General features: G+C 43.7%; 1 protein-coding gene across 1 annotated transcript in view; it reads right to left on the bottom strand.

Moving 5' to 3' along the window:
• Positions 1-247: 247 nt before the first annotated feature.
• DACH2 (dachshund family transcription factor 2) overlaps positions 248-14,601 on the bottom strand; it is a gene marked incomplete at its 3' end in the record, with an annotated part of 212,903 nt that continues 198,549 nt past the window's right edge. Inside the window, 4 exon segments of the mRNA XM_072429863.1 lie at positions 248-313; positions 2,211-2,354; positions 7,027-7,174; positions 8,186-8,331. Of these exon segments, the coding sequence (XP_072285964.1) occupies positions 248-313; positions 2,211-2,354; positions 7,027-7,174; positions 8,186-8,331 (504 nt within the window).

Genomic DNA, 14,601 nt, shown 5'->3' with positions numbered 1-14,601 from the left:
GTGTCACAGACGCCATCGTACGGGAAAGGTCAGGAGGAGAACACAATCAGGGAGCGGCCAGGATATCATGTTGTTACACAGCCTTCCCTCCTCTATAAATCAGTGTATATTGTGTTTTATGTCCGCAGCTTACCCATAGAGGAGCCGGGGAAATAAAAGACAATATGACAACTGCAATTCCAGTAGGTTTATGGGAGAGACAAATCCTGAGCCGCCATGGGCGCCATATTCACACCGGAACATTTACCTTGCATGGGAGGGCTGTCGTGCTGAGACCCGTTGTGTTCTGTTTCCATCTCTGGAATGCAGGCATCTGAAAAATAGACATTTAAAAGTGAATATTGTCAAGGAACACCCAGACTATGGTATTATTATTCACTTATATTTATATAGTGCTGACATATTCTGCAGAGCTTTACAAAGCCTCGTCATGTGATTAACTGAGGAGCTTACAATCTAATGTCGCTGTCATAGTTATATCTCATTAACAAAGTCTGGGTCCACCTCCTAGATTGTAAGCTCTTCTGGGCAGGGTCCTCTCCTCCTCCTGTGTCACTGTCCGCATCTGTCATTTGCAACTCCAATTTATTGTACGGCGTTGCATATTATGTTGGCGCTATATAAATCCTGTTTATTAATAATATTAATAATAATAATTTATGGGGGATAAAAATAACCTATTTGCATGTTTTTGGGATGGGAGGAAATCCATGCAAATGTACAGAAAACATACAAACTCCATGCTGAGTCCTGGCTGGGATGTGAACCTGGGACCCCAATGCTGCAAAGGCAAGCTTGCTAGGCTTGCTGCCAGACTGGCCATGAAGTGTGTTGCAGTTACTTCTTCCTCATGCCAGTGAGCTGCCTCAGGGGAGACGCTACAAGTTGCTTCTACAAATGGTAGCCCCATAGAGAATGAATGAAAGTGGCAGAGTTCCCAGTACCGCTCGCTGCTGCCCACTGTCAAATCTGCAGGCGCTGGTTCTTTAAAAACCATTGCTGTGGTGTGAGTGAATGGGCAGCGGGCGAGGTGCCACCAGGAGTCCCATGGGTTCGCTAGATCCTGGGGCAGGTCTGAACCTATCATCATCATCAGATACAGGAAGAGGGCTGAATCATTGTCAGGCTTACCCAGGGATCACCCCACACCACAGCCACCAATGAATTAGATTCCAGTGATAAAGAAATCATTAAATGATTATTAAACAGAACCGGTATAAATTCTCCTGATTTTAGCACTGAGAGTGGCAGAGGTAGGGGCTACATTAATGGGCCAATCAGGTGTTCTGCATTCACATGTGCTGAAAAGGAGTATATGACAGGAGAAGGGTAGAGAGCTTTCACCTGTTGTTGCTCCTTCATTGTCCAATCACAGTTTGGAGGTGACCTAACGTTTTAGTTTATGCTCTGAAGTCTGGGTGAAATGTGAAATATATACATATGAAAATTCCAACTGTGAATATAGCGGTTTTTAGTAAAAATATCAGTAAAATATCTGAACGACAAAGGAAAAAGTGTTTGTAGCAATCTCTGTATTCCTGTGTGAGTGACTGTGAGGGGACATTAGAGTGTCAGCTCCTCTGTACAGAGACTGATAGGACTGGCTCAGTGTTCTCTGTACAGCACTATGGTATATGTCAGAGCTAGTGTTCTCTGTACAGCACTGCGCTATATGTCAGAGCTATATAAATGTATATTGGTGTGAGACTGTGAGAGGGGGACATTAGAGTGTCAGCTCCTCTGAGACTGATATGACTGTAGGAGGGTATTCAAGTGAAATCACACAGTATCGTTGTTTTAAGTGGACTTTTACAATCAAAGACAATTACAATCTATCTGCATCTAATGCTTGTTAAAGTGATACAGCAGTAAAAATTTGATCATCATAAACCCCCCCCCCCCACTCCCCAGTTGTTACATGCATTGTCCTGACCCCGTCACCTTTGCTGGGCAGACTATAAATAAAGCTATGTGAAGTATAAAAAAATCATTTTCTTTTTTCTTCGTGATATGTGTGGAGCTCTCATCCCCTCCGGTTCTGTCCCCGAGGACCCTTCGCCTCCCCACTTGTCACATCTGATGTCTCCCACTACGGCTGATTTCCATACAGACGGGACCTCGTGTGATTTCCATTACAGCTGTGATATTGTGTGTAGCGGCTGTGTGCCTGTAATCTCACCCACCCGGAGAAAACGGCGGCGGGGGCTTACCGTTTAACATCCGGAGACCCTCTCCCGACGTGGCTTGTTTAAGTGCCTGCTCCACTTGTTCCCGCCGCTTAGACTCGAACTCCAGCGCCTCCTGTAATTTTCTCTTGGCTTTCTTCTCTTTCTTCAAGCGCTTCTGAATTGTAGCTGAAAGACACAAAAATTACCGGTGTTACGGTCATCGCTGCTCTCCCAGGAATATCTTCCCACAAAGGGTTTTATTGCTCTCCTGCTCTGAGTCACGCATCTCCGCCACAGGGACCTGCGTCTCATTTCAGCGGCTCCTCTAATCTTCCCTGGCTAATAGATGTACAACACAAAAACATTAATAATCCTTCACAAATGTCGGGTGTAACAGGTGCAGAGCACGTTTTATTTCCAACAACCTGATGCTCCTGCAGTGGGGTAAGGGCTGAGACTTTCCAATGTGTAGAGACAGGAAGCCCTGTGTACATGGATAGATGAAGTCACCCAGTACCAAGCATTTACCCAACTATAGATTACCCCGGGGGCAAATTCTTACCCCCTGTATGAATGAGAGCGCTCTGTAACCATGACCATGTTTATTGCTTTCCATAAAAACCCAACAACTAGCACCAATAATATTATTCAGCACCTCTAGGTCCATCTACAATTTATTGATTGATTGAGATTTATTGATTGAAATATGTAGGGGGGTTTGTGCTATCAGAACAGACTCGCTTTTATTATTTCCTTATAAATTACATTTCCAAAAAAGTATGTTATGAAGCGAAACGCGTAGTCACCTGCTTCAAGGAGATAGGAGTTCTTGATCATTTACCACCAGCAGAACTACTGATCTCATTAAATTTCCATTACATTTCACCTCTGACAGTTCACTCCTCCAAATTGGTGGAAATAAATTAAGCAATGCAAGGTAACTGGTCATGTAACCAGGTGCTAGTTCAATGTCATTTAAATCAATTCATCAGTAGCCACCAAGTATGCAAACCCAGATATTACCCTGTAAAGTAGGAGTGACAACATCAAAGGATTGTACATCACCTGCACATAGTGCCCAGTGGTGGGAGGAACCTGGCAGACCAACCCATCACAGACTGCCTGTAAAATGCTACAGGAGGGGTGGATACAAGACCCATCACCCTGCAAATGGAGAGGGAGAGGCAGTGAGCGGTCTGCAGAGAGGTAAAGTCCAGGAATTGTTTCATGCTGAATTACTGCTCAGATTTGGAAGAAATACACAGATACCGCTGATCCAGTGAACATCGGATTGCCTCATGGGATCAGCGAGGAATTTTTTTCCCCTGTTGGAGCAAATTATACCTGAGTTTTTTTGCCTTCCTCTGGATCAGCTATGTCTATAGGGTTTTATCTGGGATATGTTTATTTCCATAGAGGTTAAACTTGATGGACTTTTTTTTACTTGACTTACTATGTACACAAAAGATGCATGGATTCCAGTAAGAATACACATGACCCATGCTTATACATCATTTACTTTGAGTTCAGCTCCAATGTAACCCAATATCCTGCACAATAGTGACCACGACTTTGTCAATCTTAGTCTGCTTCAGTGGAAGTGAAATGGATGGACTAGAAGTCTGACAATAAAATGGGATTTAGCAGCAACTTATAATTTTTAAATAGAAGAACCTCACACCAGGAATTCCCGGTAAGTCGCACACTTAGCAGTGGATGTTTGAAGTGTCATGTTTGATTTGGCATACGCCTCACTCCTCCATGCTTCATCCAGCTGCTAATTCTTCCAGACTTGCGACAAATACGATTTAACTAATCCTCCGAGCACCACATCGCCTGCATGAGCAGAGACTCGCCGCTTCCGCCTGTCAGTTACTTACGCTGAGCGTTTTCATCACATGGAGTAAGATAGAGAGGGGTCAGCCTACTTCCCTAAATGACTCTGAAGCACACTGGCGGAGCACACATGGCTCCTTAAAGCGTGCCTTAACACAGAATATTCACGTTACATAAAAGGGTAGAGAACCCTTTTATGTAAGGTGAAAATTCTGTTTGTTTAGATTTTTTTTTTAAATGCAAAACCCTTTTTTTTTTTAAAAAAGGGTGCAACACAGCCTAGGTGATAGAGAATGAATGGGAACGCAAATCCTCCTGGGATACCTACATCACGCATCCTGGGAGGCTCTTGGCTGCTCCTTCTGCGCATCTCGGGCATGAGAAGAAGGAGCCTTTTCCTGAAAAGATAGATCTCACACATCCGCAGTGAGATCGGAAGGTTTTTTCCAAACTACTTCACCCGATCTCGCATTGGTATGACGTAGAAAGAAGAACCCGGAGGAAGAGGTGAAGATGGCGCTGCCCGGAGCACCGGTTTGGAAACGGATACGGGGACAATGCGGGACCCTATGGAAGACACCTCTGGACCGATCGACTGTTGTGCAGGACTGAAGGTAAGTGTATTTTATGTGTTTCCGGCACTTTTGAGTTTACTTCCTCTTTAAAGGACAGGTTGTATTTAAAGGGTAGATAAACCTTTATATATTAAGTGAAAATATTGGTTCTTTTTTTTTTTTTTTTTTAAAGGGTGAAGCACGCTGCGAAAATCAAGGCTGAATGGGAGCACAGGTTCTCCCGGGATATCTCCAACACATATCCTCAGCTCTTGGCTGCTCCTTCTGTGCATGCCCGAGATTAGTAATTTTCCTCCGCTGAGGTGAAAGAGATGGCGATCTCATACATGTGATTGCACACTCTTTTTTTTACAGTGGGCCACATCACTCGATCTTGCATCTGCGCAATGTGAGATCGGGTGACTTACCCAGAAGACTGAAGATGGCGGCACCCAGCGCTTCCCCCACGTTGGAATGAAGCAGAATTCTAGGTTGGGACCGTGGGACCCATTTAGGGATTGAGGGTCCTGTAGAATTAAAGGTAAGTCCCTGCTGCAGCCTTATGACCTGCTACAAAGTTACATTGTTATACAGTCTGATTCTATGGGAAGGAGAGATTGAAGAAATGAGTACAGATATTATCTACATGACTTGGAAAAGTCACTAACTGAGCTCAAAGTTAGCTTACTGAAAGGTCCACTTTTCCGAAAATCACAGGAAGGCTGAGGGCCCCACAATCTGGCTTATGAAGGGGCCCTTGAAAGCATTTTATCATTTCCATTGCAGTCAGCCATTGAAGATATTACCGCCAGAAGCTTTAGTTCCTGTGGTGGAATGTATGGTCCTGGATCTAATATGGCTACCATCGGATGGCACTTTATTCTGTACCGCAAGTCGTTCTGCGCTGTACTACGCTGCTTATCTGGAGTTAATTCTCTGCGCTCATATTTTGCAGGTTGCAAATGATAGATTTGTATTTTATCTATTTCCCTGCACTCTTATCTAGGTATAAATATGTTTCTCCCGGTGACGAAGTGTGTTTAATTAAGAGTAATGCTCTGCTGATGAAATCCGCACTCACTGCTCAGATATTTCATTCTGCTCCTCCACAAACTAGCCAAACTCACCCAGCGAACTTGTAGATGATATATTCAGCGATAGCGGTGTTATTCAGCTAATCCGGCGGCTGATGAGTGGAGAAGAACTATTTAAATCCTGTTAATTTGCTGAAAAGGGAGAGAAGAGAGCCGGCCTGCCAACCAATTGTAAATTCAATGACTTTGTTTTATTATCAGAGAATAACGATGTGAAAGTCGGATTAATGTGCGCTGTGAATTATACTGAGATTTCTTTTTTCTTGCAGCATTTTGTGAATGGAGATGAAGTGATGATACTGAGTTCTGTAGAGGGTATATTGTAACTAATATTTCACACTCTCCTCCTGGGTGTGTGTGCTAGGTGGTACATGCTGGTGTACGATGGGTGGCATTCATGTGTGTCCCACATGGCTTGTGGGGGTGTGGTGGGTATTTGCCTACTGGCACACAGGTGTGGACTGGGATATTCATTACTGTGTGCTGTGTAACCTGTGACTGTGTTCTGGGTGGTGTGTAGGTATGTGCTGGGTGGCTCACAGGTGTTTGATGGGTGGTCCATGGTGCTCCAATAGTACATACTACGTGGTCCTTGAGTTTATTCTCAGTGCACCATGGATGTATGCTAGGAGGCCAAGGGTTGCATACTAAGTAGCCCTGGGAGTTTACTGGGTGGTCTAGGGCTGTAGGCATGTTGTCCCGGCGTTGTGTTCTTGGTGGACAACAAATTGTGCTGAGTACTACATGGGACACCAGGTGGCCTTCAGCACACACAAACACTGATAATTGGTGTCACTGGGTGGGTAAAGTATTTTTCCATATGGGTTTAACTACTCCCACCAGGTCCATTCTTGGCACCACCCAGCTTATTGTCCACACAAAGGATGCCAACAATAGGAGTAGAAAGAGAGTGTCATCCTATTACTGCATTGTCCATCTATGAGTGGAGCTCTCTGCCACTAGAGGGAAGCCACATAGACACAACAGTAAGCTCAGTGTATCTTTTTGGAATCCAGTGCCTTCAACCAGAGATGTGAAAAGTCACCAAAGGGCCCTTACGCCAGATGCATTTTGGAGGATCCCATTTAACCACCGCTTTTAGAATGATCTGGGCATTGTAAATACCTTCCATTTATTTACTCAAAATAAGCACTGCACAACCACATATCAGCAAATCACCAGTCTGAACCACAGAGAGTGCAAATGGGACATTGGATAAAGAAGAATGGTATTTATGGGGCAGCTGGGGATTTTGGGGCTCTGTGTGGAGGTGGTACAGGTAAATTGGTAAGCACAGAGGCTCCCGGGGCTGGGCCCATGAGCCAAAGAACTCATTGCAGTCACTATACATGAGACCACATAAATCTGAGTTACCTCGGCTCTGCAGTTCGGCGGTCAGCTGTCTCTCCAGATTTTCCCGTAACTCCCTTTCCCGGCACAGCTCCAACTTCAGCTCTTTCTTTTCTTGCTGGATCTGCTTCTCCTGCACTCTGGCATTGTCCACCGCAACTTTTAGAAGGCCCTGGAAGAAAAGAGACGATCAGCAATGACCCAAAGATTGTTTCATGTAGGAATGTGGCTGCAACAAAAGGTCCCAATTGGTCCAATCTCTGAATGAACGGCCTGGGTGCTGTCACTGGAGTTCTACAGCTTGGGAGAAGCAACCCAGAACCTACACAGCTGTCCTGGAGAGAACTGCGATATAAAAAGTGATCGATTTGAAGGTTTTCACACTGTAACAAGGACAACTCCACATTCTACATTTTCCCTCTTATGATATATGTGATTAGTGGTTTATTTCCCTCCACCCTGAGAGTTTACCATTTATAAAAACCCTGTAATCATGATTTCATTTTTCACAAGCCAGCAGTAATTTAGAATTGCCGGCCTGTGAGGTGTTTTTATAGGTTCAGAACATCAAACACTGATAAAATGATGCTAAATGGTCTCAAGGCTAACAGCTAACAACAACAAGCCCCTGTGGCGTCATTCACCTTCTTACAGCTTGATTTCACTGTGTATACGCTGCAAGGAGGAAGCTCGGGAAATGGTTCAGAAATAAAATGCTTTGGGGGATAATCCCCTCTAAGGCTCCCTGTGTGCAGGGTTTTTTTAAACCCAGAGACACATTCAGTATTTTTCAGGTATTTAGCAAGCATTTCCTATGCATTCACAGAGAAAGTTGTTCAGAACTTCTCACAGTGCACATTAAATCCTGCAGCAAGTCAGATAGACCCCGCTTTGTTTTCTAGATGGAGGACATCCGGCATCATCTACCCCCTCCCACCCAAGCCGGACTGTCCCTGTCCTTCACATAGGATTTATTTCTAATATAGAGGCTCAGGATCACATGTGGGTGTTATGTTGGGTGAACTGACTTCTAGGAACGTCATTCCTCCAACATCGCATCTAGCAATGCAGTTATTTTGATATTTGCATAACTTCTTCATGGAGCGATTAATATTCCTTGTAAATCTGAGAATTTGCTTTCATTGCTGTTTTTGCAAGGTGCCGATCAATGGCTGAACGTTACCTGAATGTTGGTGAGAAGAGTTTCTACAGACGACAGCCCATCCGCAAAGAGGAACGGAGCCGGGAAGCCGGGCGGTAAAGTCTGTCCCGCCAGCTGAACTTTATCCAAGGTTGGTTTGATAATTGGAATTGCGATCTGGATGTCATCTGCGGAATAACATGAGATAAAAAAGATAGAAAATCATTAGGAAAATGCGCAATATATAATGAGAGGGTAATAAACATCCAATTCAATTAATGGCCATAAAAAATATACAGAAATGCCAGTGGTTTCCAACAGTTTATTATCTGCGGGGAACATGAGGGTTTTTGTCAATATTTTGGGAAAGCTTAAAGTGAAACCCCTGCAGGTCACCTATTTATATTCAGTGGATGATAGAAAACCTACAGGTTGTCACCCGCACTTGCTCTGTAGATACTGCAAATGTGCCAGTTAACATGCTGTAAAGTTTCAAAATGAAAGCTGTGGAAGCTTTTTCCTTTACAAAAATCACACCATCAGTCTCAGTGTTTTGACACATTTAGTACATTGTATGCAACAGGCTTCTAATCGCTCAACTAAAAATTCTGGATGAGGAAGTAATTGATTTTCAGTAGTGAGATTTCCCCCAGTATTTTGTGTCTCTGCCCCTCCCACAATGGGGAGACTTCCCCCAGTGGTTTGTGTCTCTTCCCCTGCCACAATGAGGAGATTTCCCCCAGTAGTTTGTTTTTGCCCCTCCCACAATGGGGAGATTCCCCCCAGTAGTTTGTGTCTCTGCCCCTCCCACAATGGGGAGATTCCCCCCAGTAGTTTGTGTCTCTGCCCCTCCCACAATGGGGAGATTTCCCCTAGTAGTTTGTGTTTCTGCCCCTCCCACAATGAGGAGATTCCCCCAGTAGTTTGTGTCTCTGCCCCTCCCACAATGGGGAGATTTCCCCCCCAGTATTTTGTGTCTCTGCCCCTTCCACAATGGGGAGATTCCCCCCAGTTGTTTGTGTTTCTGGCCCTCCCACAATGGGGGATTCACCCCAGTAGTTTGTGTCTCTGCCCCTCCCACAATGGTGAATCACCCCCCCCCAGTAGTTTGTGCCTCTGTACAATGGGTGGATACAATTACTTAATTTGTAATATTTCCCTGACATAGACAATCTTGGCACAGAGGGATTTCTTTATTTAAACCTCTGCATATTACAGCCTGATTTTATTGCCTTTACAGGTCATACAGACATTAAAAAAATTGAGTTAGAAAATATAGCAATAGTCGATAAAAAAAGAAAAAAAATAATCTGAAATCATCTGAAATCAGTCCAATTTTCCATCATAATTAATGGAGGTCCATAAACTACGCTGAAATACAATCTCCAATACTCTTTTAAATGCTTCATTTTCTGAGAGGGGTGAAAAAATTGTCCTAAAATCTGACACGGCTATACAGCCGGCCCATAAAAAGCATCTTTTAGAGGAAATTTCAACCGTGCTCGCCTCTTCCTAATCCTCCTTCCAAATATATTGACTTTGTGCTGTTGATACATTTGTTTTCCAAAGGCGATGGCGCGGCCGGTCCATACGCTGCCATTCCTCCGGCGCTCCTTGTCATATTAATTCCGAGATTTACAATTAGACCCGGGAACAATTACGTTTTTTTTCTCCTTCTCTATAATTCCCACGGGGGAGCCTCAAATCCGCTCTAAACGCGTCCGGGATGATTAAAGGACGGGACTTCAATACAGCGACCGAAGCGGTGGCGCAGACAAATTCCTCGGCCACTTGTGAGACAGCCGATATCTCTATTACGTTTTCAGAAAGCCATTTGCTGACAGCGAACACGACTCTACATCGCCGCAGATTGCAGTCGCTCGTATTTATTTCAAATTCATAGCGAAGGCGACATTTGTCAGCAGATGCGTGCGCGTGCATTAAATGGGCGCTCTTCAATATTATCTCCTAAGATTAGGAAGAAAGGAGAACACCAATAAATGGTTTGAAATGAAGCCGCTCGGTCTCTGCCTTGTTGCGGGATTGGTGGAGCTTGTAAAATTGCGTTCAGCATAGTTATGGCTCTGTAAATTTTTACCAATGACTACTGCCCCTAATACAGGGAATTTGATGGGGCAGAGGGGGTGTTGTGGGGGCTGGCAGGGTATCAGTGTGCACTGCCATTTGCTTATTTACCCCTTTGTGGTTCCCTGACCCCCAATCTACCCTTTACTGTAACGTGAGCCATTAAAGGGTCATCAACACATTTTATAATACAAATAACTGCGATGGAAACCTTTTTATCATAATAAATTATATATAAAGCCCCATAAAATATTTTATACATCAGCGAAGAGTAACAGCCATACACCACCCACTAACATGCATTTTGTGAAGGGGCCCTTATAGCAAAACCCCCATCAGACTTAATATTGCTGTCTGTGTCCCCACAGGGGGGAAATCACCGTTCTGTTTCATTGCAGGACACTGTCATTGGAACAGAGGGTGATGGGAAATCCAAAATATTGCAGTTCTCCTAGGATCCAGATGAGGTAAGGGGAAACATTCCACCTGTCCTCACTTCCTGTATTGTCCTAAATACAGAAAAACACAAAACCCCATATGGTGCCATTCAGATTTAGGTTTTAATGTAAAAAATTGTGCTGTACCTACAACACGTTTCGGGTCCAGCAACATTCCCCTTCAAATCACAATGATGCTGGTGGGGCTCCTTGCAGAAGTCGGGTCCATGACAAATATTAAATAAAGAATGTACAGAGGAAAGTCGAACAATCATTAGCCACAACTCATTGTCCAACAAGAAAAATATTGGCATCGCGTTTCGACAGCCCAGCAACATTCACCTTTTTCTGAGCCTGTGTATATCTTTGTGGTAATAGTGAATAACTTGGCACTTGAGGAGGAGGCATCTCTGAAGATTTTCTAAATGGGGCAAACCAGTGCAGCAAACCTTCTTCTCACTTCCTGTGTGGTCTTCAGGAAGTAAAGGTAATTCTCAGCAGCTGGGCATAGACTAAAAACAAAATTGTTGCCATATGACAAAAAAAAAACATTTTTTATAAATTTAAAAACTAAATAAAAAATCTTTCGCACCTGTGTGATTGCTTGTGGTATCTGGCAGAAAACTGAGCATGCGTAGTGTCAGCTTTCATTGCTAGGATATTCAGCATTCATGGCTTCCCCTGCACATGCTGGGAATGAGTAAACTCCTGCATGCCTGTGCAGGCGTTATGTCATCTAAGCCAATCAAGATGAGAAAGAGAAGAAAGAAGAAGATGTGGCGCTCTGCAATAGAACAAGGGCAGGCGAGTATCGTGGGTTTGGTTCTACATTATAGGATAAATTGTAATCAGATATCGGCAAAATCCTTATTTTGCCAAGAGACTAAATTGGAAGGAATTTCTGCAGCCTACAAGAATCATTTAAAGCTCATTGCACCTGCAAAAAAAAACTTTAATTTCACATTCCACTCAAACTCCAATGCACTTTGCCAATATGGCGAAATGTTGCCAAAATTTTTGGTGAAGAACTCCCAGATTGGCTACTAGAATATAATGTGTGGATTCCTCGGCCCCTCACCACATCCAGGCCATTGTTACAGTCTGTTAGCATCCACCTTGCAATGGAAGCCGCAGCTCCTGTAGTCAATTCTAATCCTGACAATGACTATCCATGGCGGGGACGAGTGTGTCACCGCGGCCAGCTTGCAATGTTTCCATACACTAAATTGAAGTTTCAAAATAATATCACTCTCGGTTAGAGACACACAAAGAAATTAGGTGCTGGCGGCTGCAGCCCAAATCAAATGCAAAAAGAATCATATTTCACCCGAGCTCGCCAGCAGCAGGAAAATAAATAGAAATATAAGAGGCGAGCGGGCAATGATTCATTTTGATAATCTGGCCCAAGAGAGAGGAGCCGAGACAGCGCACGGATCGGAGCATCCAGGCAAAGACAAATAGGACGCGGAGGGTGGGAATTGGGATGACAGTGCAGAAGAGGTCACATCGATTTTTAGCAGCGTTTTCACTTAGATGAGATAACCCCGGACTCCATTTGGCCCATTGTTCATATCCTACCTGTCCTGCAAACCATAAATTCCCGTCGGCGAGAAAAAAGGAGCCGTAAAAAAGAAGGATTCCACTTAGGAGTTCTTATGATTAAGTTTTTGTGCTAAGCAAACATGTTTTGCAGAGCAAGGTCACACCGCGAGGTAAGGTCCTTTTAATAGTGAGGGCTGGTCGCAGGGATATTGCATCTTTACGTACGTGGGGAGAAACCAGTCGGAGAATTCATCACCTTTGTTTCTGACCAACGTTGTGCTCAGGCAGATGAATGATAAACTACTTGCCAATCTATTCCAATCTTGTAATGGCTCTTTTACATCAGAACAGTGGCTATGTGTCTCCCCCCTTCAGATGAGTGCGCTTTTAGCGAGCCATTTATCAGCCAAGCGTGAAAACTCCTAATTGGTAAAGCAATTAAAACTGGCCAAGTGGTGCAAGTTTACTTAGCTGGAGCCCAGGTACGAGTGCTGACCGCAGGAGAGGACGCTGGCAGAACTGCTGGGGGACAGAAATAATAAATATTAAGAAAATTATTAAAGGGGTAATCTACCTAAATCTGAACACATCAAATCAACCACCTGCTTATGTGACAATAGAACTGAGTTTGTGCAATTCCTAGCACTTGCAAGTTATATTAGTGGGAGATACAATGTATAAGAGGGTTGCAGGTTGGAGTAAGTAAAGTGATTTTTCCCAAACTTTAAGACAGAATGTTTAAAGAATGGCCTGATATTTGCCAATTTTGGTAAAATCAGCTTAACAAGTACAGGTTTTTTTTTACTAACACAATCATCAAACATGAGGCTTGAATGGGTTAGGTTTAGGGTACCAAATTTTGCTTTCCTCATCGACTTCCATTCATTTCACTAAAATGGTATCTCAATTTTTTACTATATTGGTGTTGCAAGTTTTCATCCAAATTTCAATGAAGCAAGTGGTGATCATGTCTAGCTACGGTCTGTAACCGTATGGAGCTTAATCAGAAATGGAGATCCATGGTGGCTCCTTCCAGGTTCCCCAGCCTATAACGAATGGGGAGAAGCACTGGGACTTCACAGTTATTTTTACCCCTGGGACTGCACAGCAGTTATTTTCATAGAAAGCGGAGCAGAGGCACCACAGAGAGTGCAGTGCTCTGTGGACAGATGGAAAAAAATAAAGGCCAGTGCCCAAAGATATGCTTGGATGACTGGATGGGCTATTTTGGTCAAGCCGCTTGTAGTCCCAGTATGATTACATGTCTTTGAATCCACAGGTTTAGTGGCCTGTGTCCCCCTCTCCAAAATTGGGAAAAAACCCACATTGGCCAGTTGTCACAGAACAAGTGATTCCTTTGGAAGGTTTTTCCTCAGCTATGCTGGTGACAACTAGAGAGGGTAAATTTCCCAGTGGGCATTAAACGGGTAATTGAAATGGAATGGAAATTAAAACTAACAGAGGTTCACCCACCCTCCAAAACTAAGAAAAAAAGTCCTAGCTAGAGCTTCACCTTCAGAGCCCATTCACATTTGTGTGTGGTGCATTGTGCAATAATGGTGCCGCAGCAATGTGCTGGGGGTGCAAGCTTTTTAATAGTGCACCAATGGGAATACACAACCGAAACAAGCTAAGCTAGAAAAAATAAAATGGCAAATAACTTTTTGGGCTGTCAATGTATGCTGAAGGAAGGCTTAATGCAAAGCACGCTGACACATAACAAAGCAAGGGAGCCTAAGGGTTGTTTTCCACCAATGGGTTGGGTTTACAGGTGGTCTGTTTGATGGATAGATAACTGGAGGTAGATTGGGATTTGGGTAAATGGTTTATCAGAATCATTTTTGACTCTGGCCTTTGAATTTGCCCCGTTCTGTGGCAGAAATATCTGTTTGACTTTGCCGTGTGTGTCATTCAGAGATTATGTTCTTCCCTAAATTCTGAAAACCTATTAAGAGTGAGTGATGGGGCCCATGTGCAAATGGCAGGCTGGCTGTTATAAAGTGAGTGCTCTGTTTTATTACTAATTCAATAGAGTTTGCTAAGTAGCGACGGAACGCCAAATCCCTATCAATAACTTTATGCTTTTTACTCTCCGTGAACAAGCCGCTCAGTGTCATTTTGTGCAGCTTTTCCTAATCTTGGGCGTTCTGGAATTACTTTCAGTGCTTTCTTCTTTACCAAGGGACCTATTCAGCCCCCCTTTAAGGTCAACGCATCCAAAAGTTTTCAGCTTTTGGCAGATGCTGGTGAGTGAAACCATTTATTGTTAAGATCATTTTCTTTTTTCCTAGTCCTTGATGAATGGAAGTAAAGTAGAACCTTCATCAGGTTTTCAATGCTGTCTGTGTCTTCATAAGGTTGACTTAGCCCCACTTCCTGTCTCAAGGACATTTA

This window comes from Pyxicephalus adspersus, chromosome Z (assembly GCF_032062135.1).
Source record: "Pyxicephalus adspersus chromosome Z, UCB_Pads_2.0, whole genome shotgun sequence".
Lineage (NCBI taxonomy): Eukaryota > Metazoa > Chordata > Amphibia > Anura > Pyxicephalidae > Pyxicephalus > Pyxicephalus adspersus.
Note: the sequence above shows the minus strand (reverse complement) of the source record. Positions and strands in the feature narration are given on the sequence as shown.